Source organism: Bombus terrestris, chromosome 14 (assembly GCF_910591885.1).
Source record: "Bombus terrestris chromosome 14, iyBomTerr1.2, whole genome shotgun sequence".
NCBI lineage: Eukaryota > Metazoa > Arthropoda > Insecta > Hymenoptera > Apidae > Bombus > Bombus terrestris.
The window spans coordinates 2,017,537-2,041,128 of NC_063282.1; the positions used below are offsets into that span (position 1 = coordinate 2,017,537).

At 39.0% G+C, this 23,592-nt stretch overlaps 1 protein-coding gene across 8 annotated transcripts in view; it reads left to right on the forward strand.

Annotated features, from left to right (window-relative positions):
* LOC100642299 (unconventional myosin-XVIIIa) overlaps positions 1 to 23,139 on the forward strand; it is a 65,608-nt gene extending 42,469 nt beyond the window's left edge. For 6 of the 8 annotated variants that reach the window (XM_048411683.1, XM_048411682.1, XM_012315837.3 and 3 more), the window contains 11 exons: positions 13,196 to 13,324; positions 14,333 to 14,476; positions 14,720 to 14,809; positions 18,453 to 18,812; positions 19,069 to 19,223; positions 20,196 to 20,319; positions 20,430 to 20,884; positions 21,017 to 21,329; positions 21,410 to 21,673; positions 21,765 to 22,102; positions 22,214 to 23,139. In XM_048411683.1, the coding sequence (XP_048267640.1) occupies positions 13,196 to 13,324; positions 14,333 to 14,476; positions 14,720 to 14,809; positions 18,453 to 18,812; positions 19,069 to 19,223; positions 20,196 to 20,319; positions 20,430 to 20,884; positions 21,017 to 21,329; positions 21,410 to 21,673; positions 21,765 to 22,102; positions 22,214 to 22,220 (2,379 nt within the window). In that variant the 3' untranslated portion in view covers positions 22,221 to 23,139. Of the gene's footprint in view, positions 1 to 5,356; positions 5,758 to 8,635; positions 11,382 to 13,195; positions 13,325 to 14,332; positions 14,477 to 14,719; positions 14,810 to 15,909; positions 17,192 to 18,452; positions 18,813 to 19,068; positions 19,224 to 20,195; positions 20,320 to 20,429; positions 20,885 to 21,016; positions 21,330 to 21,409; positions 21,674 to 21,764; positions 22,103 to 22,213 lie in introns of those variants that run through there. The other 2 variants (XM_012315838.3, XM_012315839.3) reach the window with 2 other exon arrangements.
* Positions 23,140 to 23,592: the final 453 nt, after the last annotated feature.

The window sequence follows — 23,592 nt, forward strand, 5'->3', positions numbered from 1 at the left end:
TTCTTCTTCGAGATGTAACTTACGTAAAACTACGTTTTTTATTCGCCAGACGTACTTATATGCAAATATTTGCGTGTTAAATAGACGTAGCAATGTAAATATAAAATAGGGAAAGGTGCGAAACAGAACTTAACCTGTTTAATTAGAGTGTAAACTTAATCGGTTAGTCTAATGATAGGTTGACTAATGCCCTGTTTATAAAATTAGGAAGAAGAAGCAAATTTCTATAACAAGAACCTTTTTCCTAATCCTTTTTCTCAGATAATAACACGCAATTAATTATGTTCTCTAATTAATGTACACGTTGTCTATCTGTACACTGTGAAATATCTTGTTGTATCAAATTTTGTATAAAATCTTTAATTATGTTTGTATATATCATCCATCAAATTTTCAAACATATGATCGCTAAATGTTTTTTAATTGTATCCATTTATTTCATAAAATTAGTGTCTTCTTATTATATGTATATATAATTTCAAATTAATTTTCGCCTCATCTTCAATTTTATTGACTTAAATTATACAGTGGTTTCACCTGTGTTGGCTTACCGTGTATGAAATATGCTCTTATCATAGATCCTCATCGATTACGTGTTTTTAATTAGTTCGTTGAACAGTTCACATTGAAAAATGTCTTCGCTAATTTCTACTGCGTATAATGACATCAAGATTTTCCATTGATTATTCGACGATGAATGAAATAGTATTTTTTTTTTTTTTATATAAACTCGTAATTTATAATATGAAACATGGCTTTTGTGCGATTGATCAAGGTAAAAAATAGATTTAATTAAACAGGAAAAGGAATGCAAAGGTTACAGGTAGACAAAGATTACACAGAAGGAAAATTATGTTGTATACTTAGTGGAATTAAAGAATCGTTTATCGAAAACCACTTTCACCCAATGAAACTACTACCGCGATCATTTGTATGTACATAGCAAGTTGATCGTTTAAATATGGCGCTAATGATTGTGTGCGTCACGTTGATAAATAGAAAGGATGTTATGCTGTAATGTGACAGTAACAGCCTGTCTTCTAGAAACTATCTTATCTGAATCAAATGAGAGAGAGAGAGAGAAACCTCAACCTTCATTGAACCTAATAAAACCAAGCGACTTGCAAGTTACAGACCAAGTCGTCCGTATCTTACAAATTTTATTTATTTGTCTTCTTATCGTTGAACTGTTAATTGCATTACTATACTTCTGTATTTGAAACATATATATTCCGAAATTGCTTTCAAATACCAACATAATCACAACATTCGTGTTTTCTTACGGTGCTAATTGAAATTTCAATATACTTTACGACACAAATATACACATAAGTGTTTTTTATGGTAAAATATGGTCAAACTTCTTGCATGGTCAAGAACTGCTGGTGAGCCAGTGTGTTTTCGATTCGCGTAAAAAGAATCCCCGCGATTTCATAACGCGGCCAGGGCTCTTTTCTCCTGCGATGCTCTCCCGTATCTCCTCCCATGTCGTCTCCTTTCTCCTGTTCGTCAGTAGGCCAGCGGACATTCCCGGCAACAGCTTTCCAACGCGTTCCCGACATGGCTTCCAATTTCTCGATGCAGCTGCCATCTCCGCGAGATCTATCGATCGGACTTGAACGCCACGGCCTTTTCTATGCGTACACGGGAGGAACGGCCCCGCGACCTCGCTTTCGCGAGACCCGCGAAATTTCCGTCGCGACTTCTGTACGCTGCTTATGTACGCGGTGTTCCGGAAGAAACGCTTCGAATTTTCTACTTTTCAACGATCGGAACGAATATCGAGAAATTTTGGTTTTATTAATCACCGAAGCGAGCCTTCGCAGTCTTTGACTCAGTTCTCTTATTCCATCGTATAATAAATTTCTAAATTGGTAGATCAAATTAAAAACTGTGAGATCGAAAATTAAAATTACATAGAATAATTGAACGTTGTTAAAGATTGGCTTGTCAGTAATGTTCATTTCGATGTAAAGAACATGGTTATCGCGATTTGAATTATTTATTTAGCCTGTGTGTGGCATTCGACCGACGATCTTTCACTAAACAATTTAGTTCCGAGTAATTATATTGCCATCAGTGTGGCGATCTTTTTTTCTTATTATTCATTGCCAGTGCTATATTTAAATTCATAATTAATTTCCCTCGCAACTTTCCTGCTCGTTTTTCTTCGGCCATTTACATACACGTTACAAATAATCTTTCACGTTATACTCGCCACGACGTGTGGTTATTATGTCATTTGCAGCTGATTTTTCTATTAATGCATAGCAATTAACGTGGCGGTAATTTCACGAGGGACTGCCCATTTGTCGACGACTTAATACTTAGCTGGCGGACGTCACGTGTGACTACTTTCGTCCACGCTGGTTATAAACGACTGTGTGCATGAATCAGAACGCTTTTACTCGAATCGTCGCAAATCCGACTGCTGTTCACCGTTTATTTATGCAATTTTAAAGACCTTACCTGTACTTAATTAAAAGCAAGAGTTGCATATTCGTCTTCCTTTTTCTCGTTTCTTTCATAAAGCTTCGTTAACACCGTAACGGGACACAGATACTTCGACTATATATATATTGATCAGTGTGTGGACTCCCATAATGTTTACAATACCCATGAAATTTCAAAATGTTTTACACGAAACAAACAACATATTGAGAAAAAGATTTTATAAATGTCTAAATACTTTTACGAGCAACTGTAGCTACAATGAGAATGTAATTATTTCCAAAAAATGATCATCCCTTTGTTGTGTGTAGAATACAATTGAAATATTGGGAAGAAAAGGGCGCCTCTAAACTAATTGAAAACAGAAATGTAAAATGAAGGATAGAGAGAACAAAAGAAAAATCGTCAGGTTTTTTTCGTTTAGGTAATTATTGGTTTGCAGGTCTTATTGAAACGATACGCCATGCTAGATAATTAAATAACGGAGAACGAGATATTCTGCTGTCCTCTTCAGATTCATTACCTGTAACACTTCATGGACGCAAAAGCATTCGAAACTCAACCTACTATATTATTGCACAATTATCCTGAGTGGCAGTACTAAAAACAGTCAATAAATCGTGAAAGTACCATCTCGTACAGATTTTCGACAGGTCATTCTTTATATAATATATGACTTGGAAACTTTTTGTTATATCTCATTAGAATCGGGTTTTCACTGCTGCAGTAGTGAACTTTGTATAGTTAAACGATGACATAATAAATAGCTGAATGTGCATATTATTTTGTTTCCAATTCGTTACGCTGGCCGCGAAATAAAACTTGCAGAATTGATTATGAATGGTTGGGAAAGAGGAAAATTATTTATAGTCGGTGAGAGAAAGTTGCGGGTTCTGACAAACAGATGCTTGTATGTGCATGTAAAATTTTCTTCCGTATTGAGAACCGCTTCGTTACAAACGGAACATGGATATTAATCATGCGAAATACTGTTTAAAAGTAATTACGAAGAATATAAAACCAGGCACTGCTAGAAACGGTTAGCAAGTAAAAAGTATCATTGTGCACTTTTACGCATTAAATTAATGAATAGCATTGCTCGGTGTTTATTAACAAACTCATACCCGATATGAGAAAAATGATGATTTTACAGAAGGACAAAAATATTTTTTTTAATTCTTGTTCGTCTATTTTGTACATTTATTCTGCAATAAATGTCTACGTTTTAATATTATTTTAATAACGAAAGAATTATTTGATAGTAAATCTACGTAGCTATCAAAACAAAATTACTCGGCGCGTTAATTTACCATAAATTTGCATAGTTTGAATCCGTAAGGGAAGAGTGAAGCAATTGCAAGCGAATTTTCTCCAGTCGCGTCCTCCGAATTCCTCAAATTGAAATTAACGAAAGAGAAAGATTCGATCGCCGCAGAACATTGTAATTCGTTTTCTTTCGTATCCCTGCTAACGAGAATACTAATCCGATCATTATGCAATGGTCACACGTACCGCTACCCTTAACTTAACTTTACTTCGTTTACAAAAACAACTTCTACATATTTAAGTGGAATTCTTGGCTATGCAGTGCTATTCTTTACTTTAATTTATTCCTGAATTTCTGTGATCGACTTTGCATGTATAATATGCTTAAGAGACCGTTATTGGCGTCCATTTTACATGCCATAAAATGAGAACGAAATATCACGCGAGATTTGATGAAAAGATAGGAGAAATACACTTTGATAGAAATTATGGCGGATCTGAATCGTTGAATAAGTGATATTGACCCACATTCGCACGGAAAGGACCAGAAGCAAGATTCCTTGCGTTTAAAGGGGTTAAGACTTGTGCCTTGCTGTTATCTTGGCCGAATGAACTGATTAAAAAAGACCACGTCACAGTTGAGCAGTTTTTCGAAAAAAGAAAGCCTATAACCTATGGCGTATTCTTTAGTCAAATAGTTGAGTTATTAGAAAATATGCATTTGTTTCGTAAGTATAAAAAGAACAAGGTTCTTTAAACGCTATTATAGTCATCGATTTAAACTTACCTAATACTAAACATCTATTAGATTGTCGGAAAAGTTTCTTCCATTTTATAAGATGATAATAGATGAACAACAATTTCTGTTTTATATTATTTTATTGAATTAGGCATCCATTTCGTTATATTTCTATTATCATGTTCGTGCATAATTCAATAAACTAATATAAAACAAAGAAACATTGTGCGTCTATTCTAAGAAACTTTTCGGTCAATCTAATAGAATTAAAACTTCCAATGCAATTTGCTCGATTCATCTCGTCTTATGGATCCTTTCCCCAGGAAAATCTTCCATTTATCCTTCGCTTCGTTTCTTCATTTCATGATCTTTCACGAGTCTATGCAGTACACGAGCTACGTACCAAAATTATTAAAACTTACACTACTTACAATTAAAAGAATATCCCTTTATAAACACATAATATAAATGCTAAACGGGAGCTAAGTATCTTTAATACACATCTATAATCTTCAATGAAAGAAGAAAAATTTAGCGATGAGTAAAAACGAGCAGAAAATGCAGTAATACATTCCATGCTTCCATCAGCGTACCTAAAGCGATTCAACGGTACATGTACGTAAGTGTACTCGGTTACAAACATCTGGTTGAAAGCCTCGTTTGAAATTCCCACTTTTCGCGAGATTATCATTCGCAGAGATCCAAACGCGTTACTCGCGCTCCCCCATTAGATTGTTCTCTCTTCAGGCTGGAAGACGGTGCGTGTAAAAGGGAATAAACTGTTTGAACCGGCACCGCGAGAGACCCGCGAGGGTATATCGTCTGGTAGGGGAGCCGACTGGTCGAACGAGAGGGGGACAGGAACTTGCACCTGACTCGTACAAAGTTTTCTGCACTCAGTCAGTTCGCGGTTGGTCTCGATTCCGATCAGGGGCATCGGTTCCACGCATTCGCGATTCCATCGTTAGTCTGCCGGCTGGGAATACTTGGTCTCTGTTCACTTTCGTTTCGTCCCATTAAGATTTCGTTCGTCACGCGCGCAACCAGCACGCATCGTTTGACTTTCCAGTGGTTCCGTTTTGGTGCGGGGCAATCGTCGTAAGAATGGGACGATCGGTCGACTTGATCGAACACGTCGACGCGACAGGCTATCGAAGTGTCTTTTGAGCTTCGATCGCTTTGGAAATTGTTGATCGTTCGATGCCTGTCTCGTATCAGTGTACCAAAGGGAAGCTCCATTGGCGGTGAATCGAGTTGTTTCGCGGAACAAGTGTGTAAAAGTCATTCCCATTGTCAAGTAGGTATGTAAGAAACTTGTCAATAGATAGAACGTTGGGGACAACGAGCACGCTAAGTACCTATTAGCCATCGTCAATTCCTTCGATTGCGCCAACAGTGAAACGAAGGAACGCAGACAGAGAAGTAGAGAAGAGAAACAGGTAGCGGGGAGAGTCGACGATTTCTCAATTAACTTATGGCAGAAAGAGAGAGAGAGAGAGAGAGAGAGAGAGAGGAGAAGAAGGAAAGAGAGTCTATGGCCTGTATGGTACCTTTTAAGTTCGATAACGGTAAATACAGATCCGAGCTGGAAGTAGCGGACTCGCATTCGCGCGCGCGATCGCACGCCGCTACTCTCTTCATGATCTTCGCTTGAATTATCCTGCCGAAAGCATTTGCTCGGCCCGATCGTTCGATCATAAAGCCCCGTTCATTTGCTTAACGTCCTCTCACAACACGACAAATCGAATGGCGTTTTAGTTTAACGATAGAAAGTCGCTGTTGTAACGGGATATTTTTCGGGCTGACTGATTACGTTCAGAGACGATGTTGCGTGGAAGATCTCATCGGTCATGCTTGAAATATGCCAGTCTGCGAATCCTGATAATAGGAGATTTCACGAGGAAAATCGTCGGAAGGAAACTGGCGACAAATGTGCCGATCACAGCCACGCGAACTTTGCGTCGTTCGAGATGTTATGAAACTTTTATACGGCTTTCAATGAGGCAGTATAAAGGCTTGGAATGATATTAGGCGTTCTTATCTAACGAGTAAAACGAGGTTTATGAGTTCTACCGCTCTGTATTGCTCGATGCTCTTACATTTTTACATTCGATAATTACGACAATTTTTTCTTCTTTTATAATTTCTTCCACACGATAAGTTGACTCGAGGAAATTTGCTCTTCTGGTTTAGTTATGTCTTGTAATATAAGAATTGAACTATGATAAAGTTTAACTATGTGTCTGGTTGAATATTTTTCATCTCTGTTCATCTATTCCAAGGAAGGTTTTTCAAAGAAAAGTTGACCAATTTAAGCTGGAAGATTTATTCATTCCGTATATATGATAATTATGTTTTTTCTTATTTCACACAATTTTATCAAATCTTAGAAACGTTAGTCGTTGCTATTCCTTCGTAAATTACGTAGATACCTATGCCATGTTTTTAATTTATTCAACATTCACCGATATTGTATCGCTTTCATTTGATTTCCACTTAATTTCTCTTTAACTAACAATGAGTTTGCCAAGTGGAATTAATTTGATGCGAGGGAAATTTTTTGTTATTCTTTAATTACTAGTACATTCAGATCAATTAAGAAAAGTTTTCAAAGATAAGCAGTCGACAATGTCTGTTCAAATTCTCCACGATATTAAACAATAGCTAATTTAAAACACCGACATTTAATTAATAGCGAATAACGCATTATATTCCTTTATCTTCTTAAATATTACAGCCCTAATTTGTAAGAAGAAAGTTAGAGGTATCCAGTTAAATGAAGCAGTAAATTACTCTACTTTTATAGGGCAATAGAAAATCTCCGAAATTAAAATATCCGATATTTACGAATATTCCTTTTTCTAAATATTTTGCTCATCGAAGAATTTAGGTAGCTGTAAAGATGGTAAATATGCGAGTGCAAGGTTAGAAGGATAAGGGAGAAGGTGATAAAATTTCATGTTCCAATCCATCTTATTCGTTTCTTTGACTTTGACTCCACTAAAAGTGGCTATTTCTATTTGTCTTGGCTTCTTCCTGTCACTTAACTCGCCAAACCCGTTTGTTCATTTTCTTTACTACTCCTGTACGCGCCGAGTGACGAACAATCGTAGAATGAGCGTAGTTTTATTTGAAATATTATCTCTTTTATCGTTGCGCGCGAATTGCTTTCGATAATGTCGTTTAATTTTTTATTCTCGGGTAGAAGATCATCTTGAATTATATAATCGTCGTCTGCATTATTCTAACGTCTGCGTAAGTTTCTCGAAATGCCAAGCTTTAGCCTTAATCTCGATGCATCTTCCAGTTTTAAACTAATAAACAAGTTCCGCCACTACATCGATGATTTATGACGCGAAACAACGAATTTCCAGCGACTTTATTATGTAATAGCACTTCGTAGTCTTAAATTAGCCATAGATGACCACACAGCGGTTTAAATTCTACTATAATTTTAGAATATCTAATCCTGTTTCGTATTATATTCCTCGTGAAAGTATAATTTATCTAGGCTACTACAAATACGACGTTGGACAAAATTTAGGAACTTTTCAAACTCTGAAAAAGCATTTCGCGTGTATAAATTTAATACGATGATCTTCGTTCTTGCGCGACTTTTGCGCCAAGTAATAATCATGCCAAGTCATGCGTTACATAAATAATTTGTAAAATAAATTCCAATATTCAGACGAATTTTGAATCATCTTTTAGAATAATTATCCCGGTTTTGTTTAGCAGTCAAAATCAAATATATATATATTTGTATACAAATTATATATCATATATATTATCGAAAAATTGTGATTAGAATTGTGTAGAATTGAGAAAATGTCGAATATTTTACGTCGAGCTAGGGAAACGACCGACTTCAATGAAAATGATGAAACACCGGTCGAGTATAAAACGATCGAATCTTCGCGGAGCTTTGTCGCGAAGATGCAAGAAGAAGCGGCACATAGACAGTCTTCCCCTCTGTGTCCCTTTCTATCCATTTTGTTTCCCTTTCTCCACACTCCCGATACACTCCCCTCTGCCTCTTTCTCTCTCTTCCCCTCTCTCTTTGGCGACCATAAAACGCGCGTCCACTTTTACGCGGCTTTTACGGTACTTAGTCGCGGCTCGTTCTCCACGCAAGAGGAAGCTTCTCCGAGGTCCATTCCTGAACGTGTTCGAGTGCAGGAAACGTACGCCACGGTATTCAGGAGCGGTGGTGCTTGCCAATGACGGCTGCTGATTCGAGGAAAATGCCGGTGTTGATCGGCGCGGAAGAGGAAGACGGGATACGGGGCACCGGTTGCTGAAGCGAGTCCACGGAAAAATCGCTTGGATTTTTGTATCGAGGTCGCGCGCACCCTGTCAGCGAAAGAATCATCGCCGCGATTATTTGGATTATTCGGATAGCAAGTGTCCATTCTAACTGGAATACTAATCGCCGCGCGAGTGTACGAGAAAATTACGATCGCAGATTCAGTGACACTTTGAAGGCACTTGGTTCGATGGAAAATCAATCAGTTGCAATTGAAGATTCGATAACATTTTGACGAACGGTGTCAATGACCTGGAATTGAAGATTCGACGACGCTTTGAAGATACTTCCACCAATTACGCACGTGTAAATTGTTAAACAACCAGTTTGTTGTGTATATTTTCATACATTCAAAAAGAAAATCGGCGAGTTTCTTTCGTTAAGCTATCGTTATTTAGTCTGACGAGAGAACCGCCAATAAGGTAGAATTGAAAGAACTTTGAAAACATTTGAATCGACAAGAAAGCTGAAATACTTGGCTTGACCAATGACATACGTATAACCGAATCGACGAGACTAGTTTCATATACCTGCGAAAAGAAATTGACAAATTTTTTTTTAATTTCAAGACACAGCTACTTCGTCAAAATGTTAGAGAACGCAACCAGATGGCCAGGTAACGCGGGTTCGCGATTGGTGAAGGCTAGAAGCAGTCCAAATGTATCGAAAGCATCCCTATCGGTTCCTAGGAAGCAAGCAGTGCCCGATCAGAACAGATCGACTTGTACGAGCAAGCCATCCCGAGTTATAAAAACCACGGCACCTCCTAGAACAACTGCCAAGATCGTCTCTAACGACCATGCCAGTGCTCGAACGACTTTTTCCGCTGAATCGAAGACACGCGCTTCCTGTCCAAGCAAGTCTCGTCGATCGACACCAGACGGTCGGACAGAGGCAACGAAATGTTCGTCAACGACCGCGAAAAACGAGAAGAGGCAAGTGACGAGATCTATTAGCTCCTCTTCATCCTGTACGATCTTGGAGGATCGAACGCTTCTGAAAAAGGGTTTGTCCTATGCTCCAACGAAATTGCCGAAGAAACCGGAAGCTCTGAGGAAGAAGGCCGCTCTCGATCGTTCGGTTAGTTTAGGCTGCGTTTCGGTGGATATTCGCGGCGGCTCCGAGGAATCTTTCAGAATGAGCAGCTCCTTTAGTTCCGAAGCGAATAGACAGATGATGGAGAAGGCGAGGAAGCAGGAAATTCCAAGAAGAAAATCGATCAACAGGTCTACCAGTTTGTGGAACGTACAGGCTATTTCAAAGAACGATGTTCCGACCAGAAAAATGTTCGGAGTTTCGTCGAGGCCCAGCAAAATCCCTCTTCTAGCGCATCGGAACACGCGCGTGGGTCGATCTCTGGCCGATCTATCGCAGGTAGATCGAGCCGTGGAGCCGACAATGCAGCCGGTGCATTTCGACGACGTCGACCTCGATCGCTCGATGGACGAACGTATCTACGAAAATTGTCGCGAAGCGTTCAACTGCACGCCGATGCAGAAGCCAGCTCGAACATACACCAGTAATTTGGAAGAACGCGTGGCGTTTCTGATGGCAGAGCTGGACGACGATGTCGATGACGATGAACAGGCCCGAGCGACGATGGTCGCGTCTACCGACTGCGTGGACGCTGCTCCTCGTAGAACCAATTCCGTCTACGAGGTACGGGAGATCGATGTTAAACGAAGCAACGAGTCGAGTGCAAAGCTTGTTCAATCTGAGCAATACACTGCCACGGTGATAAGGATCGAAGGGAATTCAGAGAGGAGGGACGAATCGACGAAAAAGGTAGAAAGTAACGAGAAGAATAACTTGCAGGAGACTAGGAACACGATGAACGCGGTTAAAGGGCTGAGAAGTCGGGAGCACGAGAAGATCGATCGACAGGATGTCATCGAGGAGTCGAAGAAGAAGAAGGAGACGTCGAATATTCAGGAGTTGAGGAAGAACTGGGAGAAGCAAACGGTCAATGGATTGATTATCAAAGATGAGAAGAAGATGGATTTTGCGTCTGCTTTAGTTTGCAATGCAGAACCACCGAAGACCGTTTGTCAGAGGAACAACGAGGCGAGACAGGAAGCGAAGAGCAAGCAATCGGTGGGCAAAAGAGCCAAGGAGATCGAGCATCTGGTGAATTTCTTCAACTGTAAGAACGCAGAAGCTACGAAAGAGGTGAAGGATCCGTGGATCAAGACTCGAGCCACGCCAGACACGACGACGATCGAACCGATGACCACGTTGAAGAAGAATGTCGATGTTAAGAGCATACACGACTATAATGGGTACACATCTGATGGCAATTGTTCGGAAGACAGTGGTCACATGAGCAACGAGAACGAGGTTGAGTGGAAGGATGGCGTGGTGCAGGGTGAAACTCGAGATTTTGGGAAAGAGCAGTTTTTCGAGCAAAACGAGGTTCGCGGAATCGGTGTGTACGATGGTACGTCGATCGTGAGCAGGTTGGAGCCGGAAAAGAAGCCGACGATGGTCGTTCGAAGCAGCGTATCGACTTCGAGCGGTGCCAGCAGCATCGACAGCTGTAAGGGGGAGAATACGAAAGTCACGGTGCACTCTGGCAAAGACCAGTGGAAAGCTTGCAGATCCTACAACGATGGACGACAGGTCCGTCGCTTAATTATTGGCCTTCTAAACCCATTAGATACCTAGTGAGAACGATCGCTAATTTGATCGAGCATCGATAATAATTCAGCTAGTGAGAAGTCTCCACTAACGTAAAGCATACTCACTAATACGAAGTGTATCCAGACGATTATTCGTCAATGAATTTGAAATCTTTCTTTAGTTTCAGCTTCGGATAGATAGCTGCAAATTTATTGCCCGTTAATAATATTCAGATTTCATATATTTCTTATTTCCTATCGATTTAAAAAATTTATCTCTTTCTGCAGCATTTTTACATTTCTACAAAACTCTAGTACGATTTATAACTCTGAAACGCACACGATCGTAAAGTTTATGGTTTTACTCGGATTTTTATTTTTAGCATACGATATTGCATATGTTACTTTTTTTTTGTTTTTTAATTACTCGGTATGTTATATCGCGAGAAATAAAAATTTTGTCAGTCGTTTAAATTATGAAAGTTTATGTTCTATGATTAATAACATTAAAAATGTTTTTACGAAATATCGATCATTACTAATGCATTAAATATTAATTAATAACGTTCCGTAATATATATGTGACAGTTAGGAGGTCAATTCATTAATCAAATACCGCGGAAAAACTCGGGCAATCCATCATTTCTTCTAATCTCATGATACAATTAAATCGTATTTTTGTCGCTACCAATCGATCAACTTTCCTGATAGAAAGTGCACTTGCAACTTTCAAGCCGAACTGCTCTCCTACAAGGAGAACGGCTTGAAAATGATTTATGTTAAGCGCTGTGAGAATGTTTACAAACAGTCAGCAAGATAATATTTGAGATAATAAACGTTGATTGTAAGAGTCTAAATGGGTACAATTACGCTTGCTTCGAGCACTGACTACAGCCGCTACAGTAGAATGAGATCAGAGAAGTTTGTCGTCTTCTTGACGCTGAAAAATGTTCTAGCAAACTCTTAAGGACAAATTCCTATTTGCTTTCTTTTTTCATTTTTATTTCTTACGATTGCATTTCGTTACTATAATTTATAAGACCTTTTGAGATATAGCAATCAAAGAAGCAATGAAATATTGGTGCTTGGAAAATTAAAAAGGAGAAGAAAATTAAAGGAAAGATATAGTAAATTATATTAGCTTTTATTTTGTTCTGAATATTGCAACAGTCGGAAATTTGCGGACGAAAGAGTGTACGAAGAAATAATCGAATAAATAAAGTAATCGAACAATTACTAAGAAAGTAGAGACACTAGGCTTAGAGCAATGGATTTTTCCATATATCAACATGGCATTTTATTGTTTAATTACGTCTGAGAGAGAGTACATTTTACCATAATGTACTTCACGCGGTATGTAATCGTGAAAATCGTGTCAGGGATATCCTCGTTCCTTTTTCTATTCTATTCTTTTTCTCGTGAGTTCTAGTACATAAGTACATACCAACTGCATCAGCGCAATTTTAATGAATTCCAATGAAGCGTGGTGTTTCACTCGTACATTCTGTAAATTTTTACCTCCGATCAAATTGTTCATTTATCATCGTGAACCTTAATATTTGCATAAATCAAATATTCATGTTTGTTATTTGCATAGCTTGACTTTTTATTGTTCAAAATTTACTTAATTTAGAAAAATAAAAAAAAAAAAAAAAGAAAGGAGGAAAGGAGAAGATAGAAATGTGGAAAGAAATGATTTTTTAAAAATATATCGGTAGAAGTTAATTATGTTAATTGCGAAGGGATTCTAATTACAAATTACATTACAGCGAAAAATATTGAATACGTGTTAATCTCTCGGTTTCCTTTTGATAGATATTTTTCAGATCAGGTACTCTGGAGCGTCTGGAGGCTCAGAGAGACGAGAAGCTAACTGGACACATTATTCTTCTTCAAGCAAGATGCAGGGGTTATCTGGCACGTCGTAAACTCAACACTTTGAAAGTATGTCATGACATCTTGAGTTTGTAAAAGTGCACCTTCACTTGTCAGACCGTACAGTAGTTTTCACTCGTCCCAAGAAATTTCAAAGTGGCTTCTTTATGTATTTCCGTAATGCCTTAACGAATCAACTTTTTTCACCTTGTTTAACCGATTGGTTTCTTTCGATGTGAAGAGTTTTGTTTACTTCAGTTAGACAGCATCTGTCAGTTTCGATAGGGTTTTATTTATATTAGACATGTTTTACTTGCTTTATAAAACGAAACGAAAAGGAAACTGTAAAAAGATATATGGAACTTTCATGGGATAATGATCGCAAGTTCCACATTCTCGGCAATAATTCAGACGCGTATTTAATAGAACGTCCGCGTTATTTAATCTACATACAATATCGTACTTATTGTTCGTTCGTTTATTAATTAGGAATTTCAAATTAACTCGCCTTATCAAAGTTCCCCATCAAATTTCACCATGAAAATTCAACGTTGAACGTTCAAATTAGATTGGTTTATTAATGCGTACGATTAAGGAAAATTAAACCTGAAAGATCGCGATTGATTTAATTAATTGATGAAATTAATCATCAATTCTTCGTGACTACAAATATTAACGCTTTACCGACCGATAGTCGATTAATCGGTTTTTGTCTCCGACGCTTACCGACCGATAGCCTATTAATCGGTTTTTCATCGCCGACAATTTTTCTCATTATTCGAATAGTAACTTGTCGTTTAATACTAAGCTGCCACAGTTTTACACCAATTTGAAAAACTTACCGTTCGCGATGAACGAAAAGAATGGTATCGAAGAGTCTAAACCGAAACAGAGTCGTTGTATCGCTAGCGGTCGGTAAAGTGTTAATCGTTGATACGATGCCAGATTTAATAAAAATTTACTCGCGGTTAATAACGAAGTAATTGCGTTAAATATTACCCAACATTGCGAAAACTAATATACCATATAACAGTCGAAAAAAAATCATTACCATGTTTACGTATTACATCCTTTCAGCTGCAAGATCTTGCGGTTAGATGCATACAGAGGAACGTTAGGAAGTGGATGTCCGTAAGAGAATGGCCCTGGTGGAGGTTATACGTGAAAGTTGCACCTTTATTGAACGTTCATAGAACGGAGGATCAATTGAAGGCGAAGACGGTGAGGATATGCCTTCCATTTTTACGTGCTGATCATTTTCCATCGTTACATGGCAAGAGAGACGTTGAACGATCCATAATACTCTGTAGTTTTCACAATACGAAATGAAAGTACATCTTTTTTCTATTTAAAAAAAAAGTTACAAATCGTTTCAGTTGTTAAGACCACTGTTTGTAAAAAGACGATCCTATTGATATTGGACCGATGAAATTAACGAGTATGTAATTGTGTCTCTTTGAACAGGAGGAGCTCGAGACCCTGAGAGCAAAGGTCGAAAGATTGGAGCAGGAGCGGAATCATTTGAAGCACGATAATGATAGATTGGAGGCCAAGGTATGACGAAAGATTGTATACTTTTTATTTCGTTTTGCCATCTCTCAATTTTCTTTTTTTTTTTTATTAGAAACAATTTTTTTACGAACTTCTAATTCATGAAAGAATCGTTTTTGATTAAAATTCTTAATATGGTATTCAACGTTTAACTTTGAACATCAGAGGAAGATTAAGAACTTGAACACTAACGACAAAGGCCTGTAACTCATATCTCTCGTATGTACCTGTATTTTATACGAGAAAATCTTCTTTTAATGAAACACGAAAATGATATATCACTTACTACAACTGACAAAACGGTAGAATGGAAGATCTGCTCAAACAATTATCCTTTCTGTAATTTAAGAAGGGTCACTTAGATCATTTACCTACTTGGTCGTACTAATGCAACTTCGTCAAGCGTACCGTAGCAAATCGACGCTCGACTAGAATTCGCATATTCAGAAGTACGAGGAAAGTTTATTAAGTAGCGTCGTTTGTCCGAGCACTTGTATCGTGCAATTGGGTTAACTGCGTGAGACGAAGCGTGCCGCTCTCGGCGCTCGTTTATCGCGTTATGAATCTGATCAGCGGAGCATCGCGCGAAGTACCGACCTCCGCCGCGCGTTGCTTCGCGCTCAAATAAAAGTTCCAGTGACCGACATTTCCTGCCTACTGGCCTGGTGTCGTATGAAAATTCCCCTCACGACCTTGGCATTGCTGTGTACTCCACGCCACCAGTCACCTGTGATGGCTGTTGCCGGTATTGTTCCGAGATTTCTAACCGGTTTCGTTTCGCTCGTTCGACCTTTCGATTCGCCGCCACTGGACTATTTCAACCGATCTATCGAACGATTTTCTACTTCCTGTCCGCTTCTGAGCTCGCCTCTTTTTGCTCTGTTTCCCTTGCCTCTCGTAGCGGTCCTCCGTCGACTTTTCTCGCGAAGACCTGCCGACAGATTTGGCTGCGATCCAAAATCATAGCCCGTACTACCTACCGCGCTGCTCCTCGTCCGCTTTTCCATCTCGCTCGCACCCCGTCTCCCTTAGAATAACTCGGAGGTGACCGTCTCCACCAACAGACCACCGCCACCGGCCCGTGTATCGGCTGACCCAGGAAGAGTAGGCAGTTGCACCGCGACTCTTTCTCGATACGGGCGTCGACGTTGTTCGACTCGTTACGCAATTAAATGCTCGTGCCAGCCGATCCGATCAAATCGAAGCAGAAGACCCCGATCCACTAACGAACCTTACTATAGCAACCATGCAATTCGATCGCTGCTGGGCCGTATCTCGCGCGATTGTCTGTTGCTCTCGCTGCTGAGGATCCCGCGCGACCGGTTATTCCGCTGGATAAGGCGGTCGATATCGATCAAAGTATCGTAAACAAAATTCTCTGACAGCCTGATTATCGATCTTATGAAACTGCACGAAGAATAGGAAACGTTCTCCGAGATTAAGGATGATGGTCCCATATGGCAAGGAATATCTTCCTTCTTACTATAACGAATTATAGTGTTGCACGAGTGTCTTGGAAAATTATGCTGTCGACGCGAGATCAAAATTGAGTTGATTCAGGATAACACCACCAGGATGCCGTCACTGCCGACCACATACTCTGGCTCGATATCGCCCGTTTCGAACAGCTCGCAAACCTTCGAAGAGCCGTTGACCGGTAAAATGATGACCAACAGAGCCAGCGATTCGGATGATACGATTACCGAGAATTCAGCAAGACCTATAGAACCGATGATATTTGCGAAGAGACCACCGTTGCCACCTTTTAGAAAACCAGCCAACAGATTGCACGCATTAGCCATGACAAGAAGTCCATCGCCATGTAGCCTTTCGTCTAGTCTGTCTTGTCGCTCGAGGTCAATGTCTGTGATGTCCTCGAGACCTCGAACAAGCCTCGATTCGCCAACCTTCTCTACTCCACCAAGAAGGATGTTTCCTATAGAAAACAGGTCTTGTTTGGATTTAGAAGACGTGTCTGTAAAAGAACAGGCTCCTGTAGTATTCGACGCTAGTTTAAATTTCGTGTTAGGCTGCGACAAGCAAAAGATCAGGCAGTCTTTTAGACCAACAGCTTCTCACATGGAACCTTCGACAGCCTCTTCGTATTTGTCATCCAAGATCTCGCAGTTTTTGAAAAGAACCGATCATATAATGGACGAGTGGCGAAGTCTGGGTCACAGAGATGACGCGGACAACGATTTAAATCTGCCATCAATGAGTCGAGGTTACGAGAGACGCGGCATGGGCAGAAGCCAGAGCGCCACGAACATCATGATACGTGGTTATCAGTATTACAGCAGGTCGAATAGCATCGGGAAAAGCTCCAGGCGTTCCCTTTCCCGCGCCTCGGAAGACAGGACGATCTCCGACGGTGCCGGTCAGGAGGTATATTGCCCGTTTTGTATGGATTTGGAAAGTTCGTTTCGTTTCGTTGCTTTGCTCCGCAGTTCTAGCTTTATTATTCATTGGGGATGTAAATTAATTCCGTCTTCGTCTTTCCGACCAAACTTCACAATTTATTTATGGGTCACGTTAGGTCCTGTTATTTTCTCTAACTTTGGTCCTCTTTTCCATCCAGGTGTTAGGTCCTATCGCGAAAAAAAACCTCAAGATCACATAAACCCGCTGATTTAGCTTGGACCTAACGATCTTTAATTCTATGAATTGGAACAAAATTTGAACGAACAATTCATTTTGGATGCAATTCTTGCTCTGTGATAGTTGGATCATTGTCTATCACGAGCTATACTCGTGTAATACACATTATACTGTGTACAATTAATTTGATATATATACTGTAATATTTTTTTCGTTCCTGGTTTTTCTAAACCTCGTATGTAAATAACGCAGAAAGTAGAATAAGTAAAAAAAAAAAAAAAAAGAAAAAAAAACAATTGAGACTTCAAAGTCAGATTAGGCAGATCAATTTTCTAAGTTGTTCTCCTTCACAACTCACGCGCAACCGATTAAGAGTGCCAGCTTTTCTAAACACTCTGCCTAGTACGTTCTTTATAAACATCTGGACATACGTTCGAACTCTCGTTTCCTTCGAATTGAACAGACACGACGTCAGCAGAGCATCTGACATAAAAGAAACGCCATTCAATCGCTTTTAGAGAAATAACACTATGCTGATCTGTGTTGAACCAGCCATCGGCACGCTATTACGTTCGCTTGTGTTTTCCGGTAACATTAGCTTTTGATACTATATTTAATAGGCAGCTCGGAAAATACGCCTCTAAATGTCACGTTAGTTTTAGAGCATAGGATGAAGTTGTAAATTCTGATGTGCGCCACTAGGAACCGTGTCATTTGATAAATGAAAGACTCCGAATAAGTGGTATATTGTTTGTGCTTTGATTTCGATGAACAAATGGACCAGTGAAGATCATCTTATTTAAATAGTACCAAGTAAATGTTTTCCTTAGAATTGTTAGAATCGAGATGTGTATTTTCCTTTTTTTAATAGGCTATAATAAATAATAAATGAATCGTCGACAGTGTATGTAAATTAATCCAATTAATGTTCGTGATATTATCTGTACTACGCGATGCTACATGTTGGCGGAGAGATTAAGAATATCCGTAAGCTAGAAGCGTTTGTAAATGAAACATAAATAATTTCTTATCTTGATTCTTATTGCAGCTGAGTGAAATGACTGCCGACTTTGCGGAAGAGCACTCAACATCGACGTTGGCGGCCGAAAGGATCGACGCTGAGACTTCGGAACGTCTACGACTCGAAAGGGAGTTGCAGGATGTGACCGAGGCGAATAAGAATCTGCAGCAAACGACCGAACGTCTGGAGATGGAACTTTTGTATGCGAGGGCCGCAGACTTAAACGGTGTCGTGTCCGATGCCGAAGACGGTGAAGACGGTGGCGTTTACAAGCAGAGATACGAACATGCTGTAAGGGAACTCGAGTTCACGAAGAGAAAAATGGCCCAGCAACACGAGGATGATCTCGAGCAACTGGTTGGACTTAAGAAGCAATTGGAGAAGAAGGTAATTCGATTAAGACTTAATTTACACGAGCAATTAATAAAATAAGACAATAAAATCATATAAAGAAAGGATAAAATAAATATAAATAAATATAATAAACTGGACAGCCTCGAAAACGAATACATTTTTTCTTCTTTTTCCAGCTTGTATCTACTTGCACGCTTGTGTTTGAATACTAAATTACTACGATAAAAATTTAAACCAGAAAAGCAACCACGTGGAATGACGTTAAACGTAACATATTTTTGTGTTCCAGTTAGCCGATGCTTACGAAGAGGTCGAGGAACAACGTCAGGTTGTTGGACAATGGAAACGACGCGTGCAAAAACTGAATGGCGAGATGCACGACTTGAGACTACTGTTGGAAGAACAGACAGCTAGGAATAATCTTCTGGAAAAGAAACAGCGCAAGTACGTGCTACTTCAAACTTTCACGTCGTCTTTTTTTATTCGCTATTTCAATAGCGTTTCGCATTTGTTTCATCTTGGCTATGTAGAAAGTATTTTTGGAAACTTTTGCGTAAACGATACTGTACTAGTAGCGTAGATTCAGAGGATGTTCTAATTCTGTTATACTAGATTTAAGAGAAGATTTTTGAAGGTATTGAATTGAAAATGATCTTTCTCTAAATTAAAGTTGATTATTAAGTTAATATGGAATTATTTCTAACACAAATCAATGTATCTTATATCCATTAAAATTTCATCAAAATAGTTCAAATCGTTACGGTTTGTAATTTGATATAAAAGTTACTTAAATTCATAATAGCAATTTCCTTTGGAAAACACGAATAGAATAAAATAAAATAAATAATATCTTTCATACTTCAAGAAATCATCGTTCTGATTATACTGATAAAATACGATAACATAGATTGTTCATTTGTACAATTTGGCAGGAAAATTCCTGAAAGAACGATCGGAGTATCCATTCACAAGAAAAAGTTTTTACTGGCGACACAATTCTTGGCTACTCGTTAAATTTGTCGAATTTCTACGCTATCGAGGGATGCTCTATTCTGATTTCGTCCGCGGCAACAAGTGTTTCTGGCAATTGGCCAGCTCGGTAATTTTGCGCGGCCAACATCAGCCACTGGTTGGAGGTTCGTTGGGTGCATAAACCGTGATTGACTGCTCCAAATATAGGTCTTGTGATCGCCCGGAAACTAGAATTTTGTCGCTACTATGGAAAAACGATGTGCCATTCAGTCATGTTTCATGAATCAATTGTTACAATACTATATGTACATTAAAATTTAAATTGCATTTTTTTCTCTTCTATCTTCTTGGTCTTTTTTTTCAATATTCAATACCTTTGTACCTTCGTTCTTCTATAAAAATTCTGACGATATATTCTATAAATATTTTTCCTGAATTGTTTAGATTCGATTCAGAAACTCAGAATTTAATGAACGATCTACGGCAAGAGAAAGCGCAACGTGAAAGATTAGCTAGAGAAAAAGAAATCGCGATCGCGGAGAAGTTTACCATAGAACAGAACCTTAGTGTAAGTATATTGATCTAAAATGTTTCTACTTATCGAATTTAATGCTTTTTTAATCTCACTCTTTGTTTCTTATTCGTAACTATATTCTCATGGCTTACTTTTCAACGTAGGACGCAAGATTGGAAATCGAATTGAAGGAAGAAAGATTGCGGACATTGGGCCAAGAGCTTGAGGAATTAACATTTGGTGGCAAAACGGAGGAGGAAGTAGCACAGCTGAAGAAAGCGAAGCATGAGCTGGAGAAAAGAGTAAAGGATCAGGAAGAAGAGTTGGACGACTTAGCTGGCCAGGTGCAGTTGCTCGAGCAGGCGAAGTTAAGGCTCGAGATGAGCATCGAGCAACAACGCAAGGAAATACGCAAAGAGATGCAACAGAGGGACGAGGAGTTAGAAGACGTACGTGGTAACGCTCTGAAAAAGGTGAAAGCTCTAGAGTCGCAGTTGGAGAACGAGCACGAAGAGAGGACGATATTGCTTCGAGAGAAGCATGAATTGGAACGTCGTTTGGTAGCTATCGAAGAACAGGATCGTGCTGAACGTGCGGCAGAAGCTGAAACCATGCATAGGTATATTATACGTTAAAGCTTGATTTTATAGTCGTATATGGGGAGACAGTAGATTCTTCGAAAAATATTTGACACGTCAATTCGTGAACTCTTTAATTGTATATTTTATACTTTATATTATATACGTTATAGGCTGAAGAGAGATTTGAAGAGAACCAAAGCATTGCTAAGAGACGCTCAAACGATGCTGGAGAGATCGAAAGGTGACTCGACGGGTAAAGCAGCTTTGCGACAGCTGAAGAATCAGTTGGAAGATGCAGAATGCGCTAGAGCAGTTGCGGTTAAAGCGAAACAGGCACTGGAGCAAGAACTGAATGAGACGCAGGCTTCGTTGGAGGAAGCACTGCGGCAACGTTCCGAAGCAGAAGATCGTGCTAATGTAGCTAGTCGCGAACGAACTGAGCTACTGTCGCAATTGGAAGAAAATGAAGAAGAGTTGGCAGAAGTGTGTTTCGTATTTAATTTACAAATATTATCTATAGCGATATGTAATAAATAATTAACAATTAACAATTAATTCCAAAGGTTTTGAAGAAGTATCGGGCGGCTGTGCAGCAAGTGTCGGCGGAACAGGGCCAGTTGCAGGAAGCGCAAGTGCAGATTGCTGCTCTGGAGGCAGAGAAATCTGCGTTGAAAGATCAACTTTCAGAGCTGACGCAACGGCTCGAATCCGTCGAGCAGCTTGGCGATCCGACTGCAAACAGTCTCGCTACTCGACGACTCGAGTTTCGTGCTAAGGAACTCGAAAGTAAGCTCGAATTGGAGCAAACGACAAGAGCGCGCTTGGAAGTAAGTTACTTTCCATTTGTTTAAATCAAGGGTTTGACATTTTGATGTTTTAAGGATTATTCATGACATTCTGAATTGTATTTCGTTATAGACTCAAATAGCTAGATTGAAAGAAAACGTAGAGAAACTACAAACTGAGACTGCGTTACTTCGAACGAAGGAACAGAGTGCCCAAGATGCCTCGAGAAGATTGCAAAGATCGTTACGCGAAACAAGAGAAGAAGCCAGTTCGGCACTAGCGCGTGAACAAGAGTCCACGCGTGCTCGTCGCGAATTGGAAAAATCTCTTGAGGCTGCTGAAGCGGAGACCAAAGTCGCTAGAGACGATCTCAGGTTGGCGCTTCAACGAATTGATGATCTACAGAGCGCCATACAGGGTGAACTTGATTTAGATTGCAGCGAGGAAGGGACAACCGAAAACAGCGATAGGTATTTATTAATTGTTTAACTTACGATTAGTAATTAAGCCATGTAGTATTTTACTATAACACATGATTACTGTATTGTAAATACTTATGTATAAATGCCTTTCTCTTCTAGTGATTGATGCGAACAGTTGTCGGATCTCGAATCCGACGGAAACAAAGATAAGGAACCTATTGACCAACGTATAGCCGAAAGAATTACTGACGAATCGCCGCTCGTCGAGTCATCGATGGATAATTGCTAATTCACAAGGCTGAAAGGAGAACAACAAAGACAGAAAATCAACAAGAATGATAACAAAAGAAGAAAGAAAACATACTAGTTCAAAATCGCTAGAGTTAGTTTCTTTATATTAACGTCGTCACCACTGTCGGTCACATCAACATTAGCGACAGCGAATCAAAATTGAAGGATATCAATCAAATCACTAATTATATATATAAGGACCTTATCTCACGCTAGAGTAAAATTTTTAAACAAAAACTGAAGAGTAACGAGTGAAATCCATCGATTTGTACGATTACAGTTAGCATAATTTCACTCGTGACTCTTTTCTCAACATAATCGAAAAAATGACAAGCTCGTAGGTGGTGCTAATTTCAAATCTCAAAAAACGTGTTGATGTCGTGGCTATTTGTATTCTGCTTCTTACTACGTGTCTTTGGTGCTATATTATCCGACAGTAGATTTTGTCGACGGAGTACATTGTTGTTCCAGTCTTCCAAGGGGAAAAATCGAGCTTCTCGATGCAGTGATGTCGAGATGTAAAAACACGTCCATGTGCACAATTATCAATGCCTTTCCAACGGCCCAAAGTTCAAACGTGCAACGTACCATGGAAAACGAAATATCAAAGCCTTACTTCTTCAGAAAGCATTTTACGCTTTTTTAACACTTCGCTATACCCAGCCGATAACGTTGGCTATACAGTTTGTATTATAAAACGCGAGCTACGCGCCGCGACTCAGTTTTTTGGTTTCTTATATAAGGATTCATATGTAACTTATTGCTTTGTAAAATGCAGATATCTTATTTAATTAGTTCGTGCATTTTTACTTCTCCTTATCTTCCAACTCCTCTTAGCTTATTGAAATATAATGGTGGACAAAAGAAAGGATAGCAAGAAAAGGAGACAAATTAGTGTAATAAAATGTTATAATAATATTATGTGTAGACTCATCTTAATTAGAAAAGTTTTGAGCATTATACTGAAATTTTTATTAACAAAAGGCACAAAAAAAGAAAAGGATGTTTTCATAAGAACTTTGAAAACGAAATCGCGATTACTGTGACTGGTGGTGGGTATCGCGAGCGTTATCCTCGCATATAAATTTTTATTTTGAAATTTCTTAAATAAAATTTTTTTTTAAATTCGCAAGAATATTTAAACTTTATTATACGACTTATAAAGCATTTACACGCAATTTGAAAGTTAATGTTAGAACGAATTATATGTTAAATTAATTAAATTAAATGTTACATATAATCTTATG